This window comes from Guillardia theta (assembly GCF_000315625.1).
Source record: "Guillardia theta CCMP2712 unplaced genomic scaffold GUITHscaffold_8, whole genome shotgun sequence".
Classification (NCBI taxonomy): domain Eukaryota; class Cryptophyceae; order Pyrenomonadales; family Geminigeraceae; genus Guillardia; species Guillardia theta.
In genome coordinates, this window is record NW_005434666.1 from 214,010 (window position 1) to 234,029 (window position 20,020).

A 20,020-nucleotide genomic window follows, 5' to 3' on the forward strand; every position below is an offset into this window, starting at 1 on the left:
CCTCCCTCCCTCCCTCCCTCCCTCCCTCCTCCTCCCTCCCTCCCTCCCTCCCTCCCTCCCTCCCTCCCTCCCTCCCTCCCTCCCTCCCTCCCTCCCTCCCTCCCTCCCTCCCTCCCCTCTCGCCTTCCCTCCTTTATGCTCTTCTTTCGTCCCCGTCCTCTTCCTCCAGGGCCATCCCTTCATTCCATCGACCATCAGTTCTTGCCTCTCCTTCCTCTTGTTTGTGTACCATACCGCAACTTCTACCTCCTCCTCCTCCTCCTCCTCCTCCTCCTCCTCCTCCACCACCACCACCACCACAACCTTCTCCTTCTCACATTCCGCCAGGTTCGCCATGGCAAGCGGCAGGAGCTCCTGCAAGCTCTCGACGGAGGATGTCCAGTGGATCTCAAGGACGACTTTGGAAACACCTTGCTCAACATCGCAGCTCAGAATGGACACAAGAACATCATCAAAGCTCTTCTGCGGTCTCTAATCCTCCTCGTCTCCCTCTCCTCCTTTGATCCTCTCCTATGCTCTCCTGCCCTCATTCCTTCCTCCCTCCTCCTCATCTGTTCCTCACTTCCTCCTCTCCTGCTCCTCTCTTCTTCCTCGTCTCGTCTCGTCTCGTCTCGTCTCGTCTCGTCTCGTCTCGTCTCGTCCTCCTTTCTATCCTTTCTCTCGCCTCCTTGTCTGCAACTCTCATGAAGTGCGTACAGGAGAGGAGCGAATATCAACACGCAGAATCACAAGGGCAACACTCCCCTTCACTTCTGCTTCACCTACGGCTTCACCGACCTCGGGAATTATCTCGTCCAGAAGGTTTAATCCAACCCCTCCCTCCTCCTCCTCCTCCTCGTCGTCCTCGTCCTCGTCCTCGTCCTCGTCCTCGTCCTCGTCCTCCCTTCTTTCCCTTTCAAACTGCTCCACCTTCCCTTTCCTTTCCCTCCCTCAAATACTCCTCCTCCCCCTTCCCCCCCTTCCCCTCCACCTTCCTTCCCCTCGCTCACCATCCATCTCTCTCCTGCCCCAGCTCCAGTCATGTTCTCCTTCCCAGATCTCCCCAGTTCCTGCGCTCCTCATGAACTTCTTTGTTAGGGAGCCGACGACACCATCGAGAACGTCTCCTGCCTCACATGCTACGAAGGACTTGGAAACGACTAGAGCTGTGAGGAGGAGGAGGAGGAGGAGGAGGAGGAGGAGGAGGAGGAGGAGGAGGAGGAGGAGGAGGAGGAGGAGGAGGAGGAGGAGGAGGAGGCACGGGAGAACGATGCTGACGAGGAGGAAGAAACAAGTTTGCGAAGAGAAGAGGCATCAATGTACTGGCCAAAAGATTGAAAAGATAAGAACAAGAACCGTCCACAGAAGGAGGGGGCAAAAGATTGGACGAGGGGGGAGGGGGCGGAAGGACGAAGACGAGGAGGGGAGGGAAGGAGGAGAAAGGGACATCAGCAGCAAGAGGACGAGGGTCGTTCTTGCTCAGCAGTAGTTGCCTTGTCAAACACGTCAAGAGAAACGTTCAGAACTAAAACGAGCTTCTCACGAATAGCGTTGAGGTAGTCAAGGTGCCGTTGGAGTTCGACCTTCTGGTCGGTGATCAGCTGCCGGAGCTGCAGCTTGTCCGCGTCGACCCTCCGGCAGATCTGTTTGAAAACCTGAAGTACCCGAGGGTGAGACGCTGAACAAGCTCTTGCCCGGTGACAAGACAGAGAAGAAGCCTGAAGCATTCTCCTCCTCCTCCTCCTCCTCATCATCATCATCATCATCAGTAGCAGCAGCAAAAGCAGGAACAGCAGCACAACATATTCATATTCATAATTCCTCTTCATCACCATCACCATCACCACCAACACCAACACCAACACCAACAACTTTCTGCTCGTTGTCTGTCTCAGATCATTGCCGCATCACAACATCACCTGTATCCTCAGCTTGAAGTTCGGATCTCGATTGTCTGCTGCCTGCAACCAAACCATCACACCTCTCCTCCCATCCTCCCTCCCTCCTCACCGTGTAGGGAGGAACTGTCGACAAGATATGGGAGGCAGGAGGAGGGATGGGACGGCTGAGGGCGAAGAGGAGCCCAGGTACTCCCGCAAGGTCTCCTGTGTTGTTGGCTTGCATGTCGATCACTTTTGAGAATTCGATGTGATGAACTAGCGGAGCTCCTCCCGATTTGTCGAAGTGAACGTGAACAAGTTCTGCGAGTACCTGTGAGGAGAGGAGGAGGAGAAAGAAGGGAGGAGAGAGGAGAGAGGAGGAGGAGAGAGGAGAGAGGAGAGAGGACAGGGAGGATGGAACATGATCAGGAGGAAGGAGGAGGAGAACCTTTAGGAAACGTCAACTTCTTGCCAGTGGCAGGAACCACTTCCCCGAAAAGCTTCAGAACGCCCGTGTGTGTCCCACAAGGATCCATCACAAGTGACAAGACAACCCTCCCGTCCTTCCCCTCCTCCTCCTGCGCCTGCCCCGAGCTCGACCTCCAGACCTTGGCCCTGTAGCTCCAGTCGGGAAACGCCTCCGCCATGGCCTCGAGGTGTTCGAAGTATGCATCCTTTTCTATGGTGATCGGGGTCGGCCAGCTGTGGCAGAAGGAGACGGTCAACTTCTCCGAGCACACCTCCCGCATCTCCTTGATGCCATCGTACTCGCTGTCGTTGGGATCCCTCTCCCACTTGGGACGGAAGAGCGTGTGGAGGATAGCTTCAAGGGGCTCCATGAAGGAATCTGGCAGACGTCAGCAACTGTTTCAGCGATGCTCAGCTCTTGACGATGATCAATGCAGAGTTTTTGAACCTGCAAGAGCAGGTAAGTTGCAATCAGTGAAACTGCCAGTCAGCCAGGAGCATGATCGAGAGAATCTAAGAGCCTGTTCTGTTCATCGATTCCTTGACACCAACTGTTGGCTCTATCGTTATCTCCTGCTCTCTCTACTGCCCCTGCCCCTGCCCCTGCCCCTGCCCCTGCCCCTGCTCCTGCCCCTGCTCCTGCTCCTGCCCCTGCCCCTGCCCCTGCTCCTGCCCCTGCCCCTGCCCCTGCCCCTGCTCCTGCTCCTGCCCCTGCCCCTGCCCCTGCTCCTGCTCCTGCTCCTGCTCCTGCTCCTGCTCCTCTCACTCTATCCCTTATCCCTTGCTTCTCATGCAGCCAGCGCGCATCTTTGGAGCATGTCCGTTGAGGGAATGAGCGGGGAAGAGGCCCATGTGGTATGAGCGGGGATGTGGTAAGTTTTGTCTCCTCAAGTGTCGCGTACATGCAGTGAAGTGAGTGAGCGAGGGGACGGGCATGGTGGAGGCGGGAGAGGAGAAGGAGATGGGAGGAAGAGAGGACGAGGAAGGGGGCAAACGGAGGACGGGGAGAAGGGGAAGGAGATGGAGTGAGGATGGTGGGGACTCGAACGACCTATCGCTGACTGAGACTACTCAAGCAGTATCCGCATGGCCCTGAAGGTTTCCCGCACGGATAGGCCGTTCGTTCTGCTACTCTGCTGCTCTGCTGCGCTCCTTGCTGCCTTGCTGCTGAGCGGCGATGATGGTAGAAGGACCGAGCTAGCTGACAAATGGAAGCCTTACAAAGAGCCCACGAACGTCTTCGACGACTTCGATGCAGACTTCAAGCAGGTCTGGCAACAGGATCTGATTGTTGAGGAGCTGACTAGCGTGTGAAGGGAGCATGGAAGGAGTATAAGGCACCATCCAACGTGTTCGACGAGCTAGCAGGGCTGCAGGACGCGGACCACAAGTGGGAGGCCAACGTGCTAAATGACGAGAACGTGTTCAACGACATGCCTGACCGATATCCCTTCGACGAGACCAAGGGAGGGCACAAGTGGCAAGTGTGGGAGGGAGAGACGACGTCCGAGGCGATCAGAGAGGTCTTGTGACATGGCAGTCGGAGCTGGAGCTGACGCAGTTGACAGCCCAATGTCTTCGACCATGGGACGGGTCTGCATGCCATCAACTTGGGAGAGCATGGTGAGGAGAGGAGAGGAGAGGCGAGGAGGGAGGGAGAGAGGAAGATGAATGATGATTCCGCAGCCATTGAGGGGAAGCCGTTCAAGGAGTTCAAGCCTGAGAAGAACGTGGGGACGAGAGTTTGCATGAAGAGATGTTGACGACCTGATCAGGTGTATGACAATCTTGTCCCTGAGGACAAGGCCGATATCCCTCCTGACACCAAGGTGACACTGTTCGCTCTCCTCTCCTCCTCCTCACTGTGCGGCAGGATGCAAGTCCTGAGTGGGGGAGAACAGTAGCGTCCTTGGAGGAGGATCAGAACGTGTTTGATAAGGAACAGTTTCCAGATTATTGAATGAAATGGTGTCTGAATGGTGTGCGTGTGAGGATACGAGAGTTTGCATGACTTTACATGTCGTATACTTGCAAGAAGCTCACGTCGAGGGCCTGCGCCTCAGATGAATAGCTCCATCTCAACTCTACGATACGTGTTGTACTCGTCGTCCTCCAAGAGCGGGTACGCCGGGATGAGGGCATCCTGTTCGCAGTTGTCAGATACGAGCGCAACACCAGTCAGTGCCTACCTGCGACCCGATGTAGAGGTTGTTGTAGATCTTCCAGTACACTTCACGCACTCGCCTGCACGGGTGGAACAGACCCTAACAAGCGCAGCCGTCAGAAAGCCTGTCTAGACTAGAGTTGCCAGTTACCTGCAGAGTGTGCTGGAGGACCCTCGAGGCTCCGAGGCTGACTCGCATCGCTTCGATGGCTTCGAGAACCGCATTGATCACGTGAGGTGACTGTAACGTAACAACGAGTGAGCAGGAGACTTAATGCCTCAATCAAGAGGCTTTAACGACTCAACAAGCGGCAGGCCTCACCTGTTCGAAAATGTTGGGCCACACGAAATTGAGGAGATGAGCCAAGGCATCCTCGCATCCAAGTCCGTACACACCCAGGGTAAGGTGCTTTACCACAGTGCTCGCAGTTTGCCTAGAGGGCAAGGACGAATCAGTCAACAACGCAAGCGCAAGCAACACGAACAAGCACCTGTGCACCAGGTCACGATCCATAAGGGCGTCTTCAAGAAGTGGGGTAACAGCATAGACATAATCCTTGCCCATCTCTCCGATGTACTCGAAAAGGAACGACAACGCTTTCAGAACTCCGTTCTGGACATTGAGCTCGGGCAGACGATACTCATTCAACAACGCCGGGAGGACAGTGAACGGTCCGCAAGTCTCAGCAACGATAGCAATTGCAACCGTTGTACACACACGATTTTGCCTTTCCTGTACCTTCAGATTGTTGAGAAGAACAGCCAGCACGTCCTGAGGGCCAATGGCTTTGGCGATGTAGCCAAAAGTGTTGACAGTAGCACGACGAATGGCCTTCTTGTGCGCCTTGAGCATATCCAAGAGTTCGAAACAGATACGCATCCATTCCTTGGCAGAGACAAACTCCGCTCCCCTGTCTGCAATACGACCAACCAAATCTATACAATTCTCCTGAACTTTCTCATGTCTGTTCCTCAAGATTGGCGTCAGACGTGGAAGCAAATCCTTGATGGGGGGAGTCATCTTCGCCATACCAACAACATTGACAATGCCCTTGAGACCTCCCAAAATCGAGCCCAACACCTCGGGGTATTCCTCACCGAGATACTCATACAAAACAACGCCCAAATGGTTGAGCAACTGAACAATGAAGTTAGAAAAGACTAGAGGTGTAGAATGAGAACTCAAATTACCTGCTCTTCTCCGCAACGCTTCATGACAGCTGCAATGCGACCAATCAGGTCTGCTGCTTGCTGGCGCACTTTCGCAGATTTGTTGTTCAAACGCCACTTCAGTGTACCGCAGATTTGTGGCAGGTAAGGCTTGACTCGTTCACGGAAGGAATTGACAACCGCAGCAACACCATCAAGCATAACCTTAGTGTCTTCCGATTGTTGCTCCTGGAAGGCATACAAGATACCATCAACCATTTGCTCTTCAAGGCGTTGATCAATATCCGTCGTTCCAAGGTTTGTGACAACTTTCTCTATGCTCTCCATGACCATCTTGCGGTATGGTTCTGACTCATCCTGCAATCAAAATGTTACCAACAGATATTTGTCAGAGACAGAAGACTGCATACCTTGAGTCCATCAACAAGTCGATTTACAATGTCCGCCCCACCTACTTTGTTGGCGAGCTCGACTGTCGTATCCACCAACTGCCTGTAGTTTCGGCGATCGAGCGCCATTCTCCTGACCCACAGATACTTGAAGAAGTCTGGCAAGATCTCTGCTTTGACGTAGGGTGCATCCACACCCTCAGTTCCAACACACTGCTTCACAACCTTCATCACAATCTTCTTCATTTCTTCATCAGGTGTCTGAAACTCTCTGATCAGAATGGGCATGATCTCCCTTGTGTAGAATCCAGAATGTTCTGGCTCCATGAGTGGGATGATGAAACCAACTGCCTTCAAAAACGCAGCAAGCACTTTTCCGTGATGTGCACGGGTGCCAATCCACAAGGGCTTGAGCACAGAGTCAAAAGCCTCAATACCGTAGGGCGTGGCAGCCTCCGCCAAGGCAGCCAAGGACAGAGCAGTGATCGTCCTAACCTTCTGTTGTTCATCAGTGAGTCCACCCTCCATGATTTCGACCATCTGCTTCAAATGAGGCAAGACTGCACACCCCATCAGGATGGCAATCTGTTGAATAATTTTGATGCCGGTGTGTCTGGCCTGCCATGACTTCTTGCTTTGACAAACTGCCTTCAAAAATGGGAGGAGTGCAGGAATACCGAGTGCTGAAGCAACAACAGCGAAGGCTCGAGCGGTAGTATTCCTCACATATTCATCTAAATTGTCGATATCTGGACGCATCGTAGCAATCATGGTTGCAAGTCCTGCGGCCTTTGAAAGGTTCGCAATGATTTCACGTCCTTCCACACGAGCATAATAATCTTCATCAATCAGAAGTGGCTCAATCACGACCAAAATCTTGTGCACATAAGGACGAACCAGATCATCAAGTTTGTACAACACCCTGCAAACGTAGTGAGAAAACCGAAGTAAAAGGTAAAAACAAACACCTGTCAATGACCTTCACGAGCAAATGGCGTTCTTGATCTTCCAGGGTAGGGGACATCAAGAGGGGAAGGATTTGATTGAACAATGGTCCAGGTCCAAATTCCCTTGCTTTGTCCGTGATTTGCCTCAAAGCTTGTTTCCTCATCGGTGGAGTGCCATTCTTGACCTTCAAAAGCAACTTCATAATCTTCCTTTCGTTTCCTTCATCCTTGGACAGCTGATCTTCGTCAATGGTCTCGTCCAAAAGAGGGGCGAAAAACTGCAGCAAAATTTGAGTTGATGCGCATAAAACATGGCACAGAAGACACCTGGTAGTCCTCAGGCTTTACAAAAGGCAAATCAGCAGGAGTCGGAGGCACACTATAGGCATCTTTGGGCTTTTCAGCAGGGATTTGATACGCAGGAGTTCCTCCAGGAGTTGGTGTAGCCAACAATTTTCGTGATGGCGTTTGAAGGGGCTTGAAAACAAAACAAGTCAATGCTGATATCACTACGTCATATGTAGTCTGTGTTACCTTGTAACTAGCTGGAGGCTCCAGGATTTCATATCCGTCAGGTGGGAAGAGAGCGTCCAATTCCTCATCGACCCAAGGCCTGTTCCTGTCATCGACATCCCTCTGAAAACGGAGCTCTTGAAGTTGTTCAGGTGTCAAGGCAGAGAGATGGCTGGGAGTCATCATATCAATTCCGCCATAGGGTGTTGCTCCAACTACAGGGGTTGCACCGCCCAGCATAACTGGAGTTTCGTCCCATCGGGATCTCACTTTCTTCTCACTTCCACCTGGCGTTGCATCGGGACCGATTCTTTGCGGCGTCTCATCCCACCTATTCTTTCGAGATCCAATCACTGGAGTAGCTGAGTCCCATCTTGAGGGAGTGGCTGCCTCCGAAGCCTCCGAGGTATCCCAAGCACTCTTTGCAAGCGGAGTGACACCACCAAATCGTTTCGTGGAAGCTGAAGAAATCTGGGACGATCCTGTTCCCATTCTTGAGCTCTCACCATTGGTTTCCGACCTATTTAAAGCAGAGTCTCAGCAAGTGCACGTTTCACAAGGAAATTGAATCTAGAGAGGAAAGCAGCTGGGCTATTGGAAGGCTACTATCAGAAAAACGCAATAAAATTGTGCGCCTGTCAGCGAATCCTTCCATTCTCTATGCCGAGTTGTTAGCCGCCAACGCATAGTACGCTGCGGTTTACTTCTCGGCAAAAGGACAGACAGACAAAATAACAACAGATTGGGAAGCTGGGGAGCAACACTCACTTGACACGCTTCATGTCGGCACCAGCATCTGCACTGTCGCTGGGGCGCTTTTTCTTTTCTTTTTCCTCCTCCATGCGCTTTTGAACCTATTCAAGCAGTAAAAAGTCAGACAAAGCAAATCATGAGAGGTATAGAGCAAGATGGCTGACCTGTGCCATAACCGCTTCACGCTCCTTGGCCAACTGCTGCTCCTCCATGATGTCCTTGTAGGTTCTCACATCGGCAGCAGGCGTCTGATTTCCAAACCAGCACGTCAGGGAGAAACTTCAAGTCAAAGCTTTCCAGTGAATCAATAACAGTGCGAGAGGGAGGGGGAGAAGAAGTGATGAATAGTGGAAGGCAGGACATCACAACAGGCTGTGCACCTGATCTCCAGCAGCAAATGGATCGTGCCTCTCTGGAGAGATGATCCTATTTCTGCGTCGCGCCTTGTACTCGTCCTCCCTGCGATATGTGGTTAATCTCTCCGCCAAGGTTTGAGGTGGGTGCAAGCTGCACCGATCAGCGATCCTCCTTGCGCGATGAGCGTCCATGGGGTCAAACGACTGTTGAAAAACCAAGACAGTCATCCAGCTGTTTGCTTTGAAACTGCAACACCCAAGAACTAACCTCTCCTTCCTTCTCAGTCTCTGCGAGTGTAGACGCAGGAGCGGAGAAGGTGTTTCGAACAGTGGCTTTCGGCATGATGGACTGCAGGTGTGACTCTGCGTCCGCTTGATCGTCCTCATCGTTGACAGCGATGGAGGTCGCATACTGTGATCTGAAAAAGTACAATAAGAAGATGTTTCATTCATGCAACAAGTAGATTACTTGTCAATTGCCTCGTTCTCCCACACATCCATCTTGAATTATTGCTTTGTACAGAAAACCAAAATTTGTGCTGCGGGCAGTAAAGTCACGATTCAATGACAAACAACAACACATCACTTACATCGGATGAGTGTCTGACCTAGATAGATCCCGGCTACCTATGGCAGCTGAAATTTACCTGCACAGAGATGTCATTTCCAGCGATCAGCCAAGAGTCTGATCCTGCATTTCGAGCTTTGTCTAGCAACAACAAGGCGCAAAGCTCCAACCATGATAATACAACTACAACATGATATTGCAAACAAAGACAATAGATAGGATTGACCAAGAGCAAATTCAATTAAGACAAGTCTCCCTTTTCCTGACCAAATCCCTACAAATCATGGGAACCTACTTCTACACAACACCTCCAAGCATCAGACATGGTGTCTTCAAAATACATCTAACATGTAAAACTTCATCATCACTTCATCTCTTTGCAGAATCAGTTGTTTCCCCAAAACTTGCTCTGTGTCCCTCTTCTCCCCTCCCTCTCTCCCGCCATGCCGCTCCGCTGCTTTGCCTCTGCCACCCCACCCACCCCTACCCCCTTGTGTCCCACCTAATGTACCACCCACCCCGAACCTTAGCAAATCTGAACGATGCCACCCCCACTTTGAGCAACTCTTCCTATCTGTGATCCTGTGGGTCGGTACCTTCACCCACCCCAATCAAAATCCATCCCCCTAATCCAGGGAATTTTTACATATACCTTTCTAGTACCGGTGGTGGTGAATCATCTACCCTACCCCATTGAAATCAACCACACATCCTCCCGAACAAGAGTGTTAATAACCCACCCTTCAAGCCTCAGTGGCTCACCCCCCACCCACCAAAACACCAAGAAGGACCTCCTCGTGCCTGCCGGTTACGTCACAGGACGGAGCAGGTAACGACTTATCGTTACTTTTATAATATATATTGTAACCGCCCGAGGATTTGGGCCGGACCCGGCAGGGCCCGGGAATTGCGTCCCTCTAAATCGACTGAGAGGCCGGCCCTCTTGCTGCCATGGCAGAGGAACGAGTGCAGTAGCCGCCTCGTCTCGCCCTCTCTCGATCAGCTGAGCATTGTGCCCTGATCCTCCTGTCTTCCTCCAGTGTCAGTAGTCGGCAGGTCCCTTGGGCAGCGCCTGCAGGTAGGCACATGAGCCATGTGCTGAAGCGTCGTGGAATCCTTCCCGTCCACATCCTAGTGAGGACGGCGATCCTGCCCGGACGGCAGAGGAGGCTCATGGGCCCAGGTAGAAGCTGCATGGAGGATTGATGGGACTGTGTTGCATCGCGTGGTGGCACGAGCTCTTGTCTCGTGGTTCTCATCCTTGTTTCAGCCTTCTCCCACGTCACGATGCGCATCCGTGAAACCATCGTCTCTGCCATGGACGACAAGCTTGCCAGTGGAACCGTGGCTTCGGAGCTGGTCTATGGTGTTTTGAAGGCGCTCAGGTAAGACCTGCCTACTGTGCTCTCGGTACTGAGTTTGTTCTTCAGCCTTGCGTACTCTGCCGGGTTGTGGGTGAGGAAGGTCGCGTACAGGCTGCAACTGCTGCGGACGCATGTCCTCCCTGTCCCCGTGATCAGGTCAGGCAAGAGGAGGAAGGCAGTGTTAGGATGACGTGGACGTCGCACAAGTGTCGGGAACGTGACGGTGGGAGGGAGCGGGAAGACACCGATGTGCGTTTACCTTGCGAAGCTGTCGAGGATGGCCAACCTGAGGTTGGACAGGCTGAAGGGGGAGGAGTGGACTGAGGACTTGTAGGCCTCTGGTGCTGACGAGAGGATACGGCGAAGACGAAGATAAGATGATGATGCAACTGTGAGTGAAGAGAACGAAGATGAACGGGATTTGGTTGGTGGGATGTTTGTGGTCGTGGGGGAAGGAGCGGAGGAGGGGGAGAAAGGAGAAGTGAGGCAAAAGAGAAGGGGAGCAAGGGGAGCAAGAGAGAGGGGGAGGAGAAGAGGGAGCGGGAGGGACTTGAGATAGATTTGATGAATGGAATGCAGATTGGACGGCGTTGCTGGAGTAGGGTCGGGTGCAAGGCGATACGAGATAGGAAGTCACATGTTGAATAACGAAGATGATCAGGTTCTTTCAATGATGCTTCATCAGCCTGATATCCTGTTATGCTTCCATCATTTTTAAATGTCTTCATCCTTCACTTCTTACCAGTTGTCTGCTGTTACTCATGCTTGACTTGCTACATTCCTGGAAGAGATTATGCTCTCATTGTGTTTGTCAACCTCATTGAATGCGTCTTCGTCAGTTACAAACTCTGGATTGCAAGTACAAGCATCTCCCCAACGGAACCATGGAGGTCAGGATCGATTGCTTGACGATTAAACTCATCTCGATCACCAACCGTTTGCGAAGACGTCGGCTAACCATGGCCTCAACTACGACCTGATCATCTTGGATGACGGCTTGCAGCACTCACGAATCCTGCGTGACTTCCACGTGGTGAGACCACAAGCCCATGCTAACGATGACACATCACATCTGGACTTCACATCTGACACGTCTGATCGCTAGGTTATGATCAATTGCCTGGATCCTCCCACCCAGCACAAGCACCTCCTCCCAAGGTGAACTCATCGTTGAATGTGTTTCCGCGACTTCTCTGACCTGTTGGAGAAGAGGGAGGCTGAGGGAACCGTTGTGCGATGCGATCAAGCTCGCCGATGTGATCGTTGTGCACAATGCTGACAAAGTGAGCGAGAGGAAAGTGCAAGAGGTAGAAGACGACGTTCGGAGTCTGGCCGTCAACTCCCGCGGAAAGAGTTTCAATGTGCGCACAGCAAGCGGACTTTGCGAGATGCCGATGTCTGAAGAGAGTTGCAGACGACTGAGAGGAAGATGCATCTGACGGTGAGGTCGCACTTCTCTCCATCGCGGATGACGCGGCTGACGTGCAAGTAAGTGTAGGGGAACATTCTTATGTGAGAGTTGTGAGGTACAAGTTGCAGGGGAGATCAGGATAGGGAGATGCCAAGGTACTTCCAACAACTACGATAGTCCTCAAAGGAGTTTGAAGTGGTTTTGACTTTGGTGTCAGAAGACAAGAGCTAGAGCTGTCGAATTGTGCTGTTTATTGCTTTGCCGGGATAGCTAACCCAGAAGGTTGTGCGTCTTTCTGATTTGTTTAGAGAACACCAATAAGGAATGTACAATTATTATCACACCTTGATGTTCGAAACATTCTGAATGAGCAATGCTCGTGCATTAGATCATATAGTGTTGATTTTTGAGTGCTGACTGCTGACTTGTTATCTTTTCTCTCCTGTCATGATGCATGTGTTTGTGTTCCTCACTAATCGTGACTCTGTTTCTTCACCTGCAGGATTTTTCCAATCGGTGAAGAGTTTATCACCTGCCCTTTACCTGGGAGGTAAAAAATTCGCAAATTCTTGAGGAGGCGATTTTACATGTCTCTCAACAGAAACTTCTTTTCCTGATCATCACAAGTACTGTTTAAGGTGAGATTTGCAGTGTCAGGCAGAGTATGAATGCTGCAGAGCTTTTAAGATCTGTATCTTCCATGCTTGACAAGTCCCATATCAGAGATCTTGAGGACATCACACAAGCTGCCAAGAGGGAAAATCAAGAGATTGTTTGTGTTCTTATGTTGTCTTTCGTTGTATCTCACGTCTTTCTACCAGCATGAAGATCGTCTCCCCATAGTGATCATCACGACGGAAAAGGCAACATATCAGCTCGCGTTGCTTGCCTTGAACGTGGACACAGGACGTGGCAAGGAGCGGAGAGATGATAGAAACTTTCTTCAACCAGCAGCAAGTGGAGGTAGCAAGAGGGCATGGAGGGAGTGAGATAGCAAACCCCTGGAGCAGGTTTGCATTCTAGGAGGAGACCTCGTCCTTCACGGCGATCCATGTGAGTTTCAGATGCAACGAGCACCTGTTGCATGGTAGTTGCGGCAGTTGACAGAGATGGAGTGGGAAAGCATGAACATGGCAATCACAAAGAATGCAAAAGTTGTTGTCTACGTGCGCGTAAGTGGGAGGCAGGCTTGTGTAATCATGATCATGTTTTGTGCTGTTGACTTGTCAAGGAGACGAAAGCGCTTGTCCACCTTAGGATCCTCCTCGACGTCACTTGTGACATGTTCTTGCAGCGCAACTTGTCGAGCTATGCCTACTGCCAAGCGCCCTGCGGCGCATGTTGACATCAAGGCCTTCCAGCTGATCAGCTACTCCTTGCCTCCTCCCTGTTGAGATCCCGTAACCAGCTTGCTCCTGCTTTTGTCTCCCTGTCTCCCTCGCCCTCTCACTCAGGTCGCGCTCTTGCGTGCACTCTGAATGACTTTCAGCGAGTTGGAAGCGATCCACCCTGCAAGATGCTGTCACTGTACTCCTTCTCCTCCTCCTCCTCCTCCTCCTTCTCCTTCTGCTCCTCCTCCTCCTCCTCCTCCTTCTCCTCCTCCTCCTCCGCCACCGCCTCCTCATGTGCAATCACCACCATCCTTTCCCTCCTCCGTCTTCCCCGTCCTCTTTATGCTTTCGTCCTCCTCTCTTGAGTAAATGTGCATCCCCTCGTGGTAAATTTCTCCTCCTCCCTCTCGACCCGCCCACCTTCCTCCCCCTCCAGCATCACCTAGAGCTGCGATGCGCAGAATACTATTGAGGTAGAGCTTGGAATGGCGCTGACCATCGGAGTCAGCAAGGAAGAGGAGAAAGTGGAGAAAGAGGAAAAATGGTGAGATGCAGGAGAAACAGGCAGGGAACCTGAAGGAGCAGAAGAGAAGGAGAAAGAGGAGCAGGAGCGGGAGAAAGAGGAGCAGGAGCAGGAGCAGGAGCAGGAGCAGAACAACTGGCAGGTCGTGTACTGGAGTGCAAGACGAGTTGATCTCAACCTTAATGCGCCTGACGTGAGAGGTGGCGGTGGAAACGATCATCTCCCGCAACGGTTTGACATTGGTGTCCATCTACAACAGAGTATGAGCTGTCAGGGGAAGAGGAAGGGAACAGAGACGTGGCAAAAAACTCGAGCACCCTCTTAGGAACAGGAGGGAGGCAGAGGAGGTGGGAGGAGGAGGGGCAGGCCGAAGGAGCAAAGGATCGGGAGAGAGCAGGATTGGAATCACCTGAGAGATGAAGCGAGTGATGTGCTGGATCGTCGCGCCGACGCCGGCATCCTTGGAGGAGGAGCATCAGCAGCAGCAAGAGGAGGAGGAGCGTCCTTGTACCTCAGGCCAGAGGCCGTAAGCCTTCAGGTTGACGTCCGACCGCTCTGACTCGACGTAACTGCAAGGCAGGTGAGCTTCGATAGGAGGAAGCCAAGGAGCGATGAGGGATGTGACTGAGTGAAACGAGAGGATTGAGGAGGTGATGGGGAGAATTCAACATGTTGAAGATGGCGCAAATTTAGCGGAGGGCAGGTGTAAGAATGGAAGGAGCATGTAAGAGATGGAGGGGGAGAAGGAGGGGGTATCGAAGTCCACAAAAGGAAGGGGAGGGGTAGGTTGAGAGCTGCCCACGTCTTCAGATCCATGCAAGCAATGTGGACAAGCAGCTTCGCTATGGCAACCTTGACGAAATGCGGGATGGGCCCTGCAGGGAGAAAGCGAGTGAGACGAGGAAAGAGAAGATAGCTCCTCACCCGAGATGTCGGCAGAGACTGTAAAGAACACTTGAGTAGAGTTGGAGGATATCTCTTTAAGAGTATATTCGCCCTGTAAAAGACAAAATCAGACAAGTCGAGAGAAAGACAGCGGACGGCAGAGCAGAGGAGAGAGCAGAGCAGAGCACAAGGCTGAATGTGCATCTCATGCGCAACAGCAATGAGGCAGCAAGCTCGATTGCGGGTTCCTCCTCCTCACCCTCAGCATCTTGATCAGCCTGGTCGAGTGGACGTTGCGGAAAGCAACACGAGAAGGAGCGTTCATTGCCCAGTACCTGACATGAAGTGTGACCACAAATGTCCTCCTACCTCAAACAGCCTCACATGGAGAAGTAGAATTTGAGGCCGAAACACCCCGTGATGTACTGGATCTCCCAGAATGTCGGGGAGCTTTGCTTGATCACCATGTCTTTGATCCCATCCCCCGACCAATCGTTGTAGTGCTTGAAGTCTGTAATGACCTTGTAGATCTTCTTGATGGGCGCGTTGATCTGTCCCATTCACAACTCAGTCCCGCTAGCATCAGCGGCTGCTCTCAGCAGCCTTGAGGTCAGTCGCAGGTCACCGTGATAGTTCGCTCCATGCGCCCTATCCTAGATTTCGTCCGTTTCCCGTCGTGATTCTCCTCCCCGTGCTGGTGGGTAAAGCAGGATCCGAAGCACTGGAATACCGAGTCCAACCAGCCCCCCCCTCGCAGCCGCAAAGTCTGCGCCGTCATGAGCCGAGAAGCCAATCTGCACGGGACATTAGAGGACATAAAAGGATTTTGGACGGCAATAGCTCACCTCTCAGAGTCGCAGCACCCAACCTGCACGCACAACAGGGCCAGGGCGAAGAGAGCGAAATACTGCCTCGCCATCGTGCCACCACGTTCTATGTCGAGCAACCTGTTACTCTCCCCTATCGTTCATCCTTCTCTCCGCTTTCTTCACCTCGTCGGGGGGGCAGCAAGCTGTTCACGGCCCACGGGGAAGCTCCATCTAGCGATCCGCCTGCTGCTCAGCGGGGCATAAAAATGGTCAAAATCAGCGCCATGGCTCATTTTGCACAACAATCTTCATGCGCATCCTTGATCTATCATCATATCCTTGTCTGCCTTCTCCTGTCTGCCCTCTCCCCCTCCCCATCTCTCAGCCCCCAGCCCCTCGCCTGGTTGCTCCCCATGCTGTGCATTCCGCCGGTTCAATCTTTCGTTACAGATGGCTACAAAAAACCGTTACTTCATGGGGCCGGGCCGGGCCGCCCGGCCCGGCCGGGGCGGGGCCGTGTACTTCCGCCGGGTCCGATCCGACACGGTGGAGTCACACCGTAAGACGATGGCACGCCGCGGTGAGTCGGGCCGCCGTGGCGCAGTCTAAGCTCAGTGGGACTCGCAGGCTCTGCCGACGGTGACTCAGTGACTCGCCGCATCTAAGGCTCAGGCTCAGCCCCGACGGTGCGAGCCTGTCTACTCGCGCCCGATCCGATGATCAACGGTCACTAGCAGCGCTGTAAAGTGCTGGGGCCACTGCCGCCGCGCCGAGGTGGGGCGTGCCACTCAATTTCATGGCCCATGCCACAAACGATTCACGGCGGAAAAACTGTACTCACTCCACTGATCGGACCTCTACAGGCTAAGCGGTACGATGCACGGGCCCATTTCGAGAGACGGATGGCACCAGGAATATCATATAAAGGATCCGAATGGGCCCGCGCCACTACCACCCACCCAATACAAAAGACTACCCTACCTTTCAAGAGAAGAGTTATGATCTGAATCAAGAATACCCCGAAAATCGTGAGTATTTACCCGTCGTTTGCCCCAAGTACCCACCCCCCTTTATCAAGCTTTCCTCCTGCTACCCCCACCACAGCAGTTCGCTCACATAGAAGGGACCGGTCACGCACGAGAAAACCCTCTTTTGATACTTTACTATAGAACGAACTGGAGGGAGGAAGGCGAAAACATTCCTTTTCGAGCAATTCGCACTTGCAAGGCCCCCCGGGGGGGTGTTTGCGAATCGGGTATGCATCCCTACCTGCCAGTATCAATCTTCTTCTATAGGCAATGACCGGTATCTTCATGACCCCCACCCCCCCAGTTTACCCTTTACCTGGCCTCCGATTTAATAAATAAATCCCGCGCCCCCATTTATTTTATCACTCCTTTACAAGTACTGCATCGTCACCTACCCCCACCACCTTCGTTGCCCCCACCCCTACCTGATGGAAATTCAAATGCTCAATCGATTCATGTGGTACTCTAGACCCCTCCTTGAGAGCTTCAATTTAGGGGTCCATGGGTGGTACTTGCAGTTTTGGTACCCGTGGAAGGATCTCAGACCAACCCTTCACCCACAATCATGTAGGGGATTTACTACCCTTACCCCCTTTTTTAGCCACCCCTACCCCCATTCGCTGACAACGTCCCCCATCCCCCCGTTCGAACGAGCGAACATGTGAACGATTTGTTCGGGAGAAACGACGGAGCAAAACATGGGAGGAGAGAGGAGGAGGAGGCAGCGAGATGGAGGAAGGAACTGAGCAAAGGTTTTATGTCAAAGAAGCACGACCAGAACTTGAAAGGCAGTCTGTGAGTGAGGAGAATTGCTACCGCCATGTTAGAGGGTGGTAAGAATAGCATAAGATGTGATGAATGCCGTATGAAGCTGGATTGTAGAATGAAGTCAGAAGTAGGTGGGGTTAAAAGCGATTGAGGAGAGGGTCATTGTTTGTGGTCTTACTTCAAGACCGCCTTTCCCTTTATCAGTAATAAGCCTGCTCTTCTGATAAGATGTAGCTGGACATAACATTCCTCTTCACATCAAATAATTGTTTTCCATCGTTTTAACCAGCAGACATCAGCGTCTGACACAGCTTCAGTCGTTTTCGCAACCTGACGCAAGCGTCATTGTGCAGATCTCGCATGGATACCGCAGAGCGACAGCTGCCATCAGTTTCCTCCTTGTTGCAATGGGCTCGAAGTGAGAACCAAAATGCAGCGCAGAGGAACTTTCCTCTTTCGTTTCACCTCAGGGGAGACGTGAAGGTGCAGCAGCAGTCTCTACTAGGAGGAGAGGGGGAGTGGAGGGGCCTGCCGCTTCCCGAGAGCGTCATAGATCAGGCGATGCAGGAGCTCCCCCAGGGATCGCGCGTCGCTCTTCATTCTTGCATCTTTGCTTATAAGGTGAGGAAAGAAACGAGGGAGAGGGAGAGAGGAAGAGCCGTGTGCTAGCAAGAGGGCGTCTGACTGTGCGTTACCAGGAACGAAGACTGTCCGACACGGACTTTCTTCACTTCGCCAAGTCGCTGTCAAGGTGATTCGCTGCCTTGAGTTCTGATCAGCCCTGACCCTTGTCGATGCTCCAGTCAGAGCATGTCCCTCATGTCAGCGCTCAACCCACAGCTGCTGGGGCAGCCAGCCATGGTAGGAAAAGTTTCTAGTGGCTCCTTAAGCTATGGGCTGACATGTTGCCGGCAGGGCTTCTTGCATCGTGGGTTTGATCCTCGCCTGACCCTGACCTCTCAACCTCCGCCTCTTCCTCCTCCTCACGCTCTTTCCCCCCACTCCCTCGTGCCAGCGGTCAGCGGCTACTGTCCTGATGCCGCGGAGAGCGTTTACCCAGCAAAGAGGCAGAGGGTCGGAGAACAGCAGGTAGTTGTGGAGGGAGCTATTAGGAGTCTGCTGCAGCAGGAGGAGCACGGAGTGGCTTGGAAGAGACCAGCTTTCCCCCTCAACTTGAATCTTTCCTCGCTCCCCATGCAGCTGCTCGCAGAGAACGCGCAGGTTTCCATGCAGTCCAACTCCTCCTCTTCCTCCTCCACCTCGCCCGGAAGTCTATCGGGGGTTATCACCCCCACCAGCAAAATCCTTGCTCTGCGTCAGATTGTGACAGCAAAGGAGGAGGAGCCGAGGGAGGCTGGGGAGGAAGAGATTGAGGACAAACTCAAAAAGCTCGGGGAACTGGCATCGAGCATGTCAGCCAGCAAGGAACCTCCGAGCAAGCCTGCGGAAGGGAAGGAGGAGGCGGAGGGGAAGGAGCTAGGGAAGGAGGCGAGGGAGGAGCGGGTGATCAAGACTGGGGTCGAGGCTCCTCTACTTAGCATGTGGGTCGGAGGCTCCCATCTCGTGGAGAGCTTTGGGTCCGAGGAGAACAGCGCGCACAACAAGTACTGTCACTTCTGCCAGCATATCAAGGTGAGTGGCTGGTTGAAGGGCAGGATGACAAAGCGGGAAGGGAAGAGGAGGAAGAAAAGGGGAATCCAGGACAAGGAGGGGGGAGGACGAGGACGATAGAAGTGAAGGAAGCAGCAGCAGCCGTAAGTTTCCCGTCGCTGAACCTCTTGCTCCAGGTCAAACGCGCCTCGTCCATGCTGGCGTGCGAGAACCGTGGATGCAACCGACGCTTCTGCGAGCATTGCCTCAACACCCACATCGCTGACCCGAGCTCGACAGTGGAGTGGAGGAGGAGGGGGATCCCCTGGCACTGCCCCATCTGCAGGAAGACCTGCTGCTGTGCCATGCGGGAGTGCGGGAAGTCACATCGACATTGCAAGGCTTACAGGTTGGCCCCTCAACCTTCCTCCTCCCCCTTGGCTTCCTCCTGTCCAGTCCGATCTCATTCTCCCAGAATCTCCAATACTCCCTACCTCCTCTTTGTCCTCTCCAGCTCTCACAGCTCCTTATCCTCTCCCCCCCCACCCCCCCCTTGAACCTACCCTCCCCTTCTTTAAGAGATGACTTCTCTCCACACTGATATTCTCTCCCCAGGTATAGGAGGAAGCGAGCTCAACAAGCCGAAGTCGATACCTCTCCAACTCCTGAGCTACCCTCCATGCAGGTTGCCTGCTGCTCCTCCCTTCCCTGCTCTCAGCTGTATTCCTCCTTCCCTCTCCTGACCCTTTTCTCCCTCCTCCTCCTCCTCCTCCTCCTCCTCCTCCTCCTCCTCCTCCTCCTCCTCCTCCTCCTCTTCCTCCTTCTTTCCTCGCTGTTGCTGACTCTCTCCCAACAGAAGGAACCACCTCTTACTCACTCTCATCTTCACTTCTCTCACCCTCACTTCCCCCACCCCGCCGGCCCATTCGCTCTTCCCGGCATGATCGGAGGTTTGCGCCTTCTTCAGCTTCCCAGCTCTGACCCTTTCCCCCAGCCATCCATCCCCAGCACCTCATAAGGCCCTTCTACTCAGCTGGGATGTAGCTGGTAGGGGGCTCTGGACTTCGCACGTGGGAGCCTGCTAAACTTTGTTGATTATTTTTTTTGACTGATTATATGCATGA

At 52.9% G+C, this 20,020-nt stretch overlaps 7 protein-coding genes across 7 annotated transcripts; 4 read left to right on the top strand and 3 right to left on the bottom strand.

Moving 5' to 3' along the window:
* Positions 1–372: 372 nt before the first annotated feature.
* On the top strand, positions 373–1,140 carry GUITHDRAFT_47785 (hypothetical protein; the record flags this gene model as incomplete). Its single annotated transcript, XM_005839382.1, has 3 exons — positions 373–467; positions 699–801; positions 1,078–1,140. Coding segments are annotated over 3 exons (261 nt in total), but the record flags the coding sequence as incomplete, so codon positions are not given.
* A 318-nt stretch (positions 1,141–1,458) lies between these two features.
* Positions 1,459–2,698, bottom strand: GUITHDRAFT_101632 (hypothetical protein; the record flags this gene model as incomplete). The annotated part of the gene is made up of 5 exons (XM_005839383.1): positions 1,459–1,472; positions 1,523–1,634; positions 1,899–1,940; positions 1,990–2,180; positions 2,308–2,698. The coding sequence occupies 5 exons, from the start codon at positions 2,696–2,698 to the stop codon at positions 1,459–1,461; spliced, it is 750 nt and encodes a 249-aa protein (XP_005839440.1).
* Positions 2,699–3,361: 663 nt separating this feature from the next.
* On the top strand, positions 3,362–4,309 carry GUITHDRAFT_150560 (hypothetical protein). The gene is made up of 5 exons (XM_005839384.1): positions 3,362–3,850; positions 3,896–3,950; positions 4,014–4,057; positions 4,103–4,156; positions 4,201–4,309. Exons 1-5 carry the CDS (start codon positions 3,761–3,763, stop codon positions 4,285–4,287), a joined length of 330 nt encoding a protein of 109 aa, XP_005839441.1. The 5' UTR covers positions 3,362–3,760; the 3' UTR covers positions 4,288–4,309.
* Positions 4,310–4,323: 14 nt separating this feature from the next.
* GUITHDRAFT_92227 (hypothetical protein) lies at positions 4,324–9,268 on the bottom strand. Its single transcript, XM_005839385.1, has 17 exons — positions 9,210–9,268; positions 9,089–9,158; positions 8,888–9,038; positions 8,777–8,823; positions 8,644–8,722; positions 8,428–8,511; positions 8,301–8,364; positions 7,532–7,992; positions 7,325–7,474; positions 7,019–7,275; positions 6,072–6,972; positions 5,683–6,018; positions 4,983–5,629; positions 4,814–4,925; positions 4,643–4,732; positions 4,517–4,591; positions 4,324–4,470 (listed from the first exon to the last, which is right to left on the bottom strand). The coding sequence occupies exons 2-17, from the start codon at positions 9,118–9,120 to the stop codon at positions 4,387–4,389; spliced, it is 3,570 nt and encodes a 1,189-aa protein (XP_005839442.1). The 5' UTR covers positions 9,121–9,158; positions 9,210–9,268; the 3' UTR covers positions 4,324–4,386.
* Positions 9,269–10,474: 1,206 nt separating this feature from the next.
* GUITHDRAFT_133550 (hypothetical protein) lies at positions 10,475–12,604 on the top strand (the record flags this gene model as incomplete). Its single annotated transcript, XM_005839386.1, has 14 exons — positions 10,475–10,572; positions 10,618–10,707; positions 10,759–10,842; positions 10,886–10,942; positions 11,131–11,212; positions 11,391–11,441; positions 11,498–11,584; positions 11,657–11,709; positions 11,762–11,834; positions 11,966–12,039; positions 12,091–12,117; positions 12,180–12,244; positions 12,465–12,512; positions 12,564–12,604. 14 exons carry the CDS (start codon positions 10,475–10,477, stop codon positions 12,602–12,604), a joined length of 930 nt encoding a protein of 309 aa, XP_005839443.1.
* Positions 12,605–13,236: 632 nt separating this feature from the next.
* Positions 13,237–15,620, bottom strand: GUITHDRAFT_161198 (hypothetical protein; the record flags this gene model as incomplete). Its single annotated transcript, XM_005839387.1, has 11 exons — positions 13,237–13,471; positions 13,736–13,784; positions 13,995–14,066; positions 14,226–14,276; positions 14,328–14,385; positions 14,619–14,691; positions 14,741–14,813; positions 14,961–15,036; positions 15,086–15,252; positions 15,327–15,495; positions 15,547–15,620. 11 exons carry the CDS (start codon positions 15,618–15,620, stop codon positions 13,413–13,415), a joined length of 921 nt encoding a protein of 306 aa, XP_005839444.1. The 3' UTR covers positions 13,237–13,412.
* A 2,046-nt stretch (positions 15,621–17,666) lies between these two features.
* On the top strand, positions 17,667–19,914 carry GUITHDRAFT_133552 (hypothetical protein; the record flags this gene model as incomplete). The annotated part of the gene is made up of 7 exons (XM_005839388.1): positions 17,667–17,927; positions 18,005–18,057; positions 18,086–18,167; positions 18,222–18,938; positions 19,094–19,305; positions 19,512–19,581; positions 19,891–19,914. 7 exons carry the CDS (start codon positions 17,667–17,669, stop codon positions 19,912–19,914), a joined length of 1,419 nt encoding a protein of 472 aa, XP_005839445.1.
* Between the last annotated feature and the right edge of the window lie 106 nt (positions 19,915–20,020).

Coding starts and splice junctions, on each gene's coding strand:
- GUITHDRAFT_150560 (XM_005839384.1), top strand. CDS start 3,761: ATGCCTGACCGATATCCCTTCGACGAGACCAAGGGAGGGCACAAGTGG. Junction 3,951..4,013: donor CATCAACTTGGGAGAGCATG/GTGAGGAGAGGA, acceptor ATGATTCCGCAG/CCATTGAGGGGAAGCCGTTC. Junction 4,058..4,102: donor AGTTCAAGCCTGAGAAGAAC/GTGGGGACGAGA, acceptor CGACCTGATCAG/GTGTATGACAATCTTGTCCC.
- GUITHDRAFT_92227 (XM_005839385.1), bottom strand. CDS start 9,120: ATGGATGTGTGGGAGAACGAGGCAATTGACAA. Junction 8,824..8,887: donor AGACTGAGAAGGAAGGAGAG/GTTAGTTCTTGG, acceptor GTTTTTCAACAG/TCGTTTGACCCCATGGACGC. Junction 4,592..4,642: donor TCCTCCAGCACACTCTGCAG/GTAACTGGCAAC, acceptor TGCGCTTGTTAG/GGTCTGTTCCACCCGTGCAG.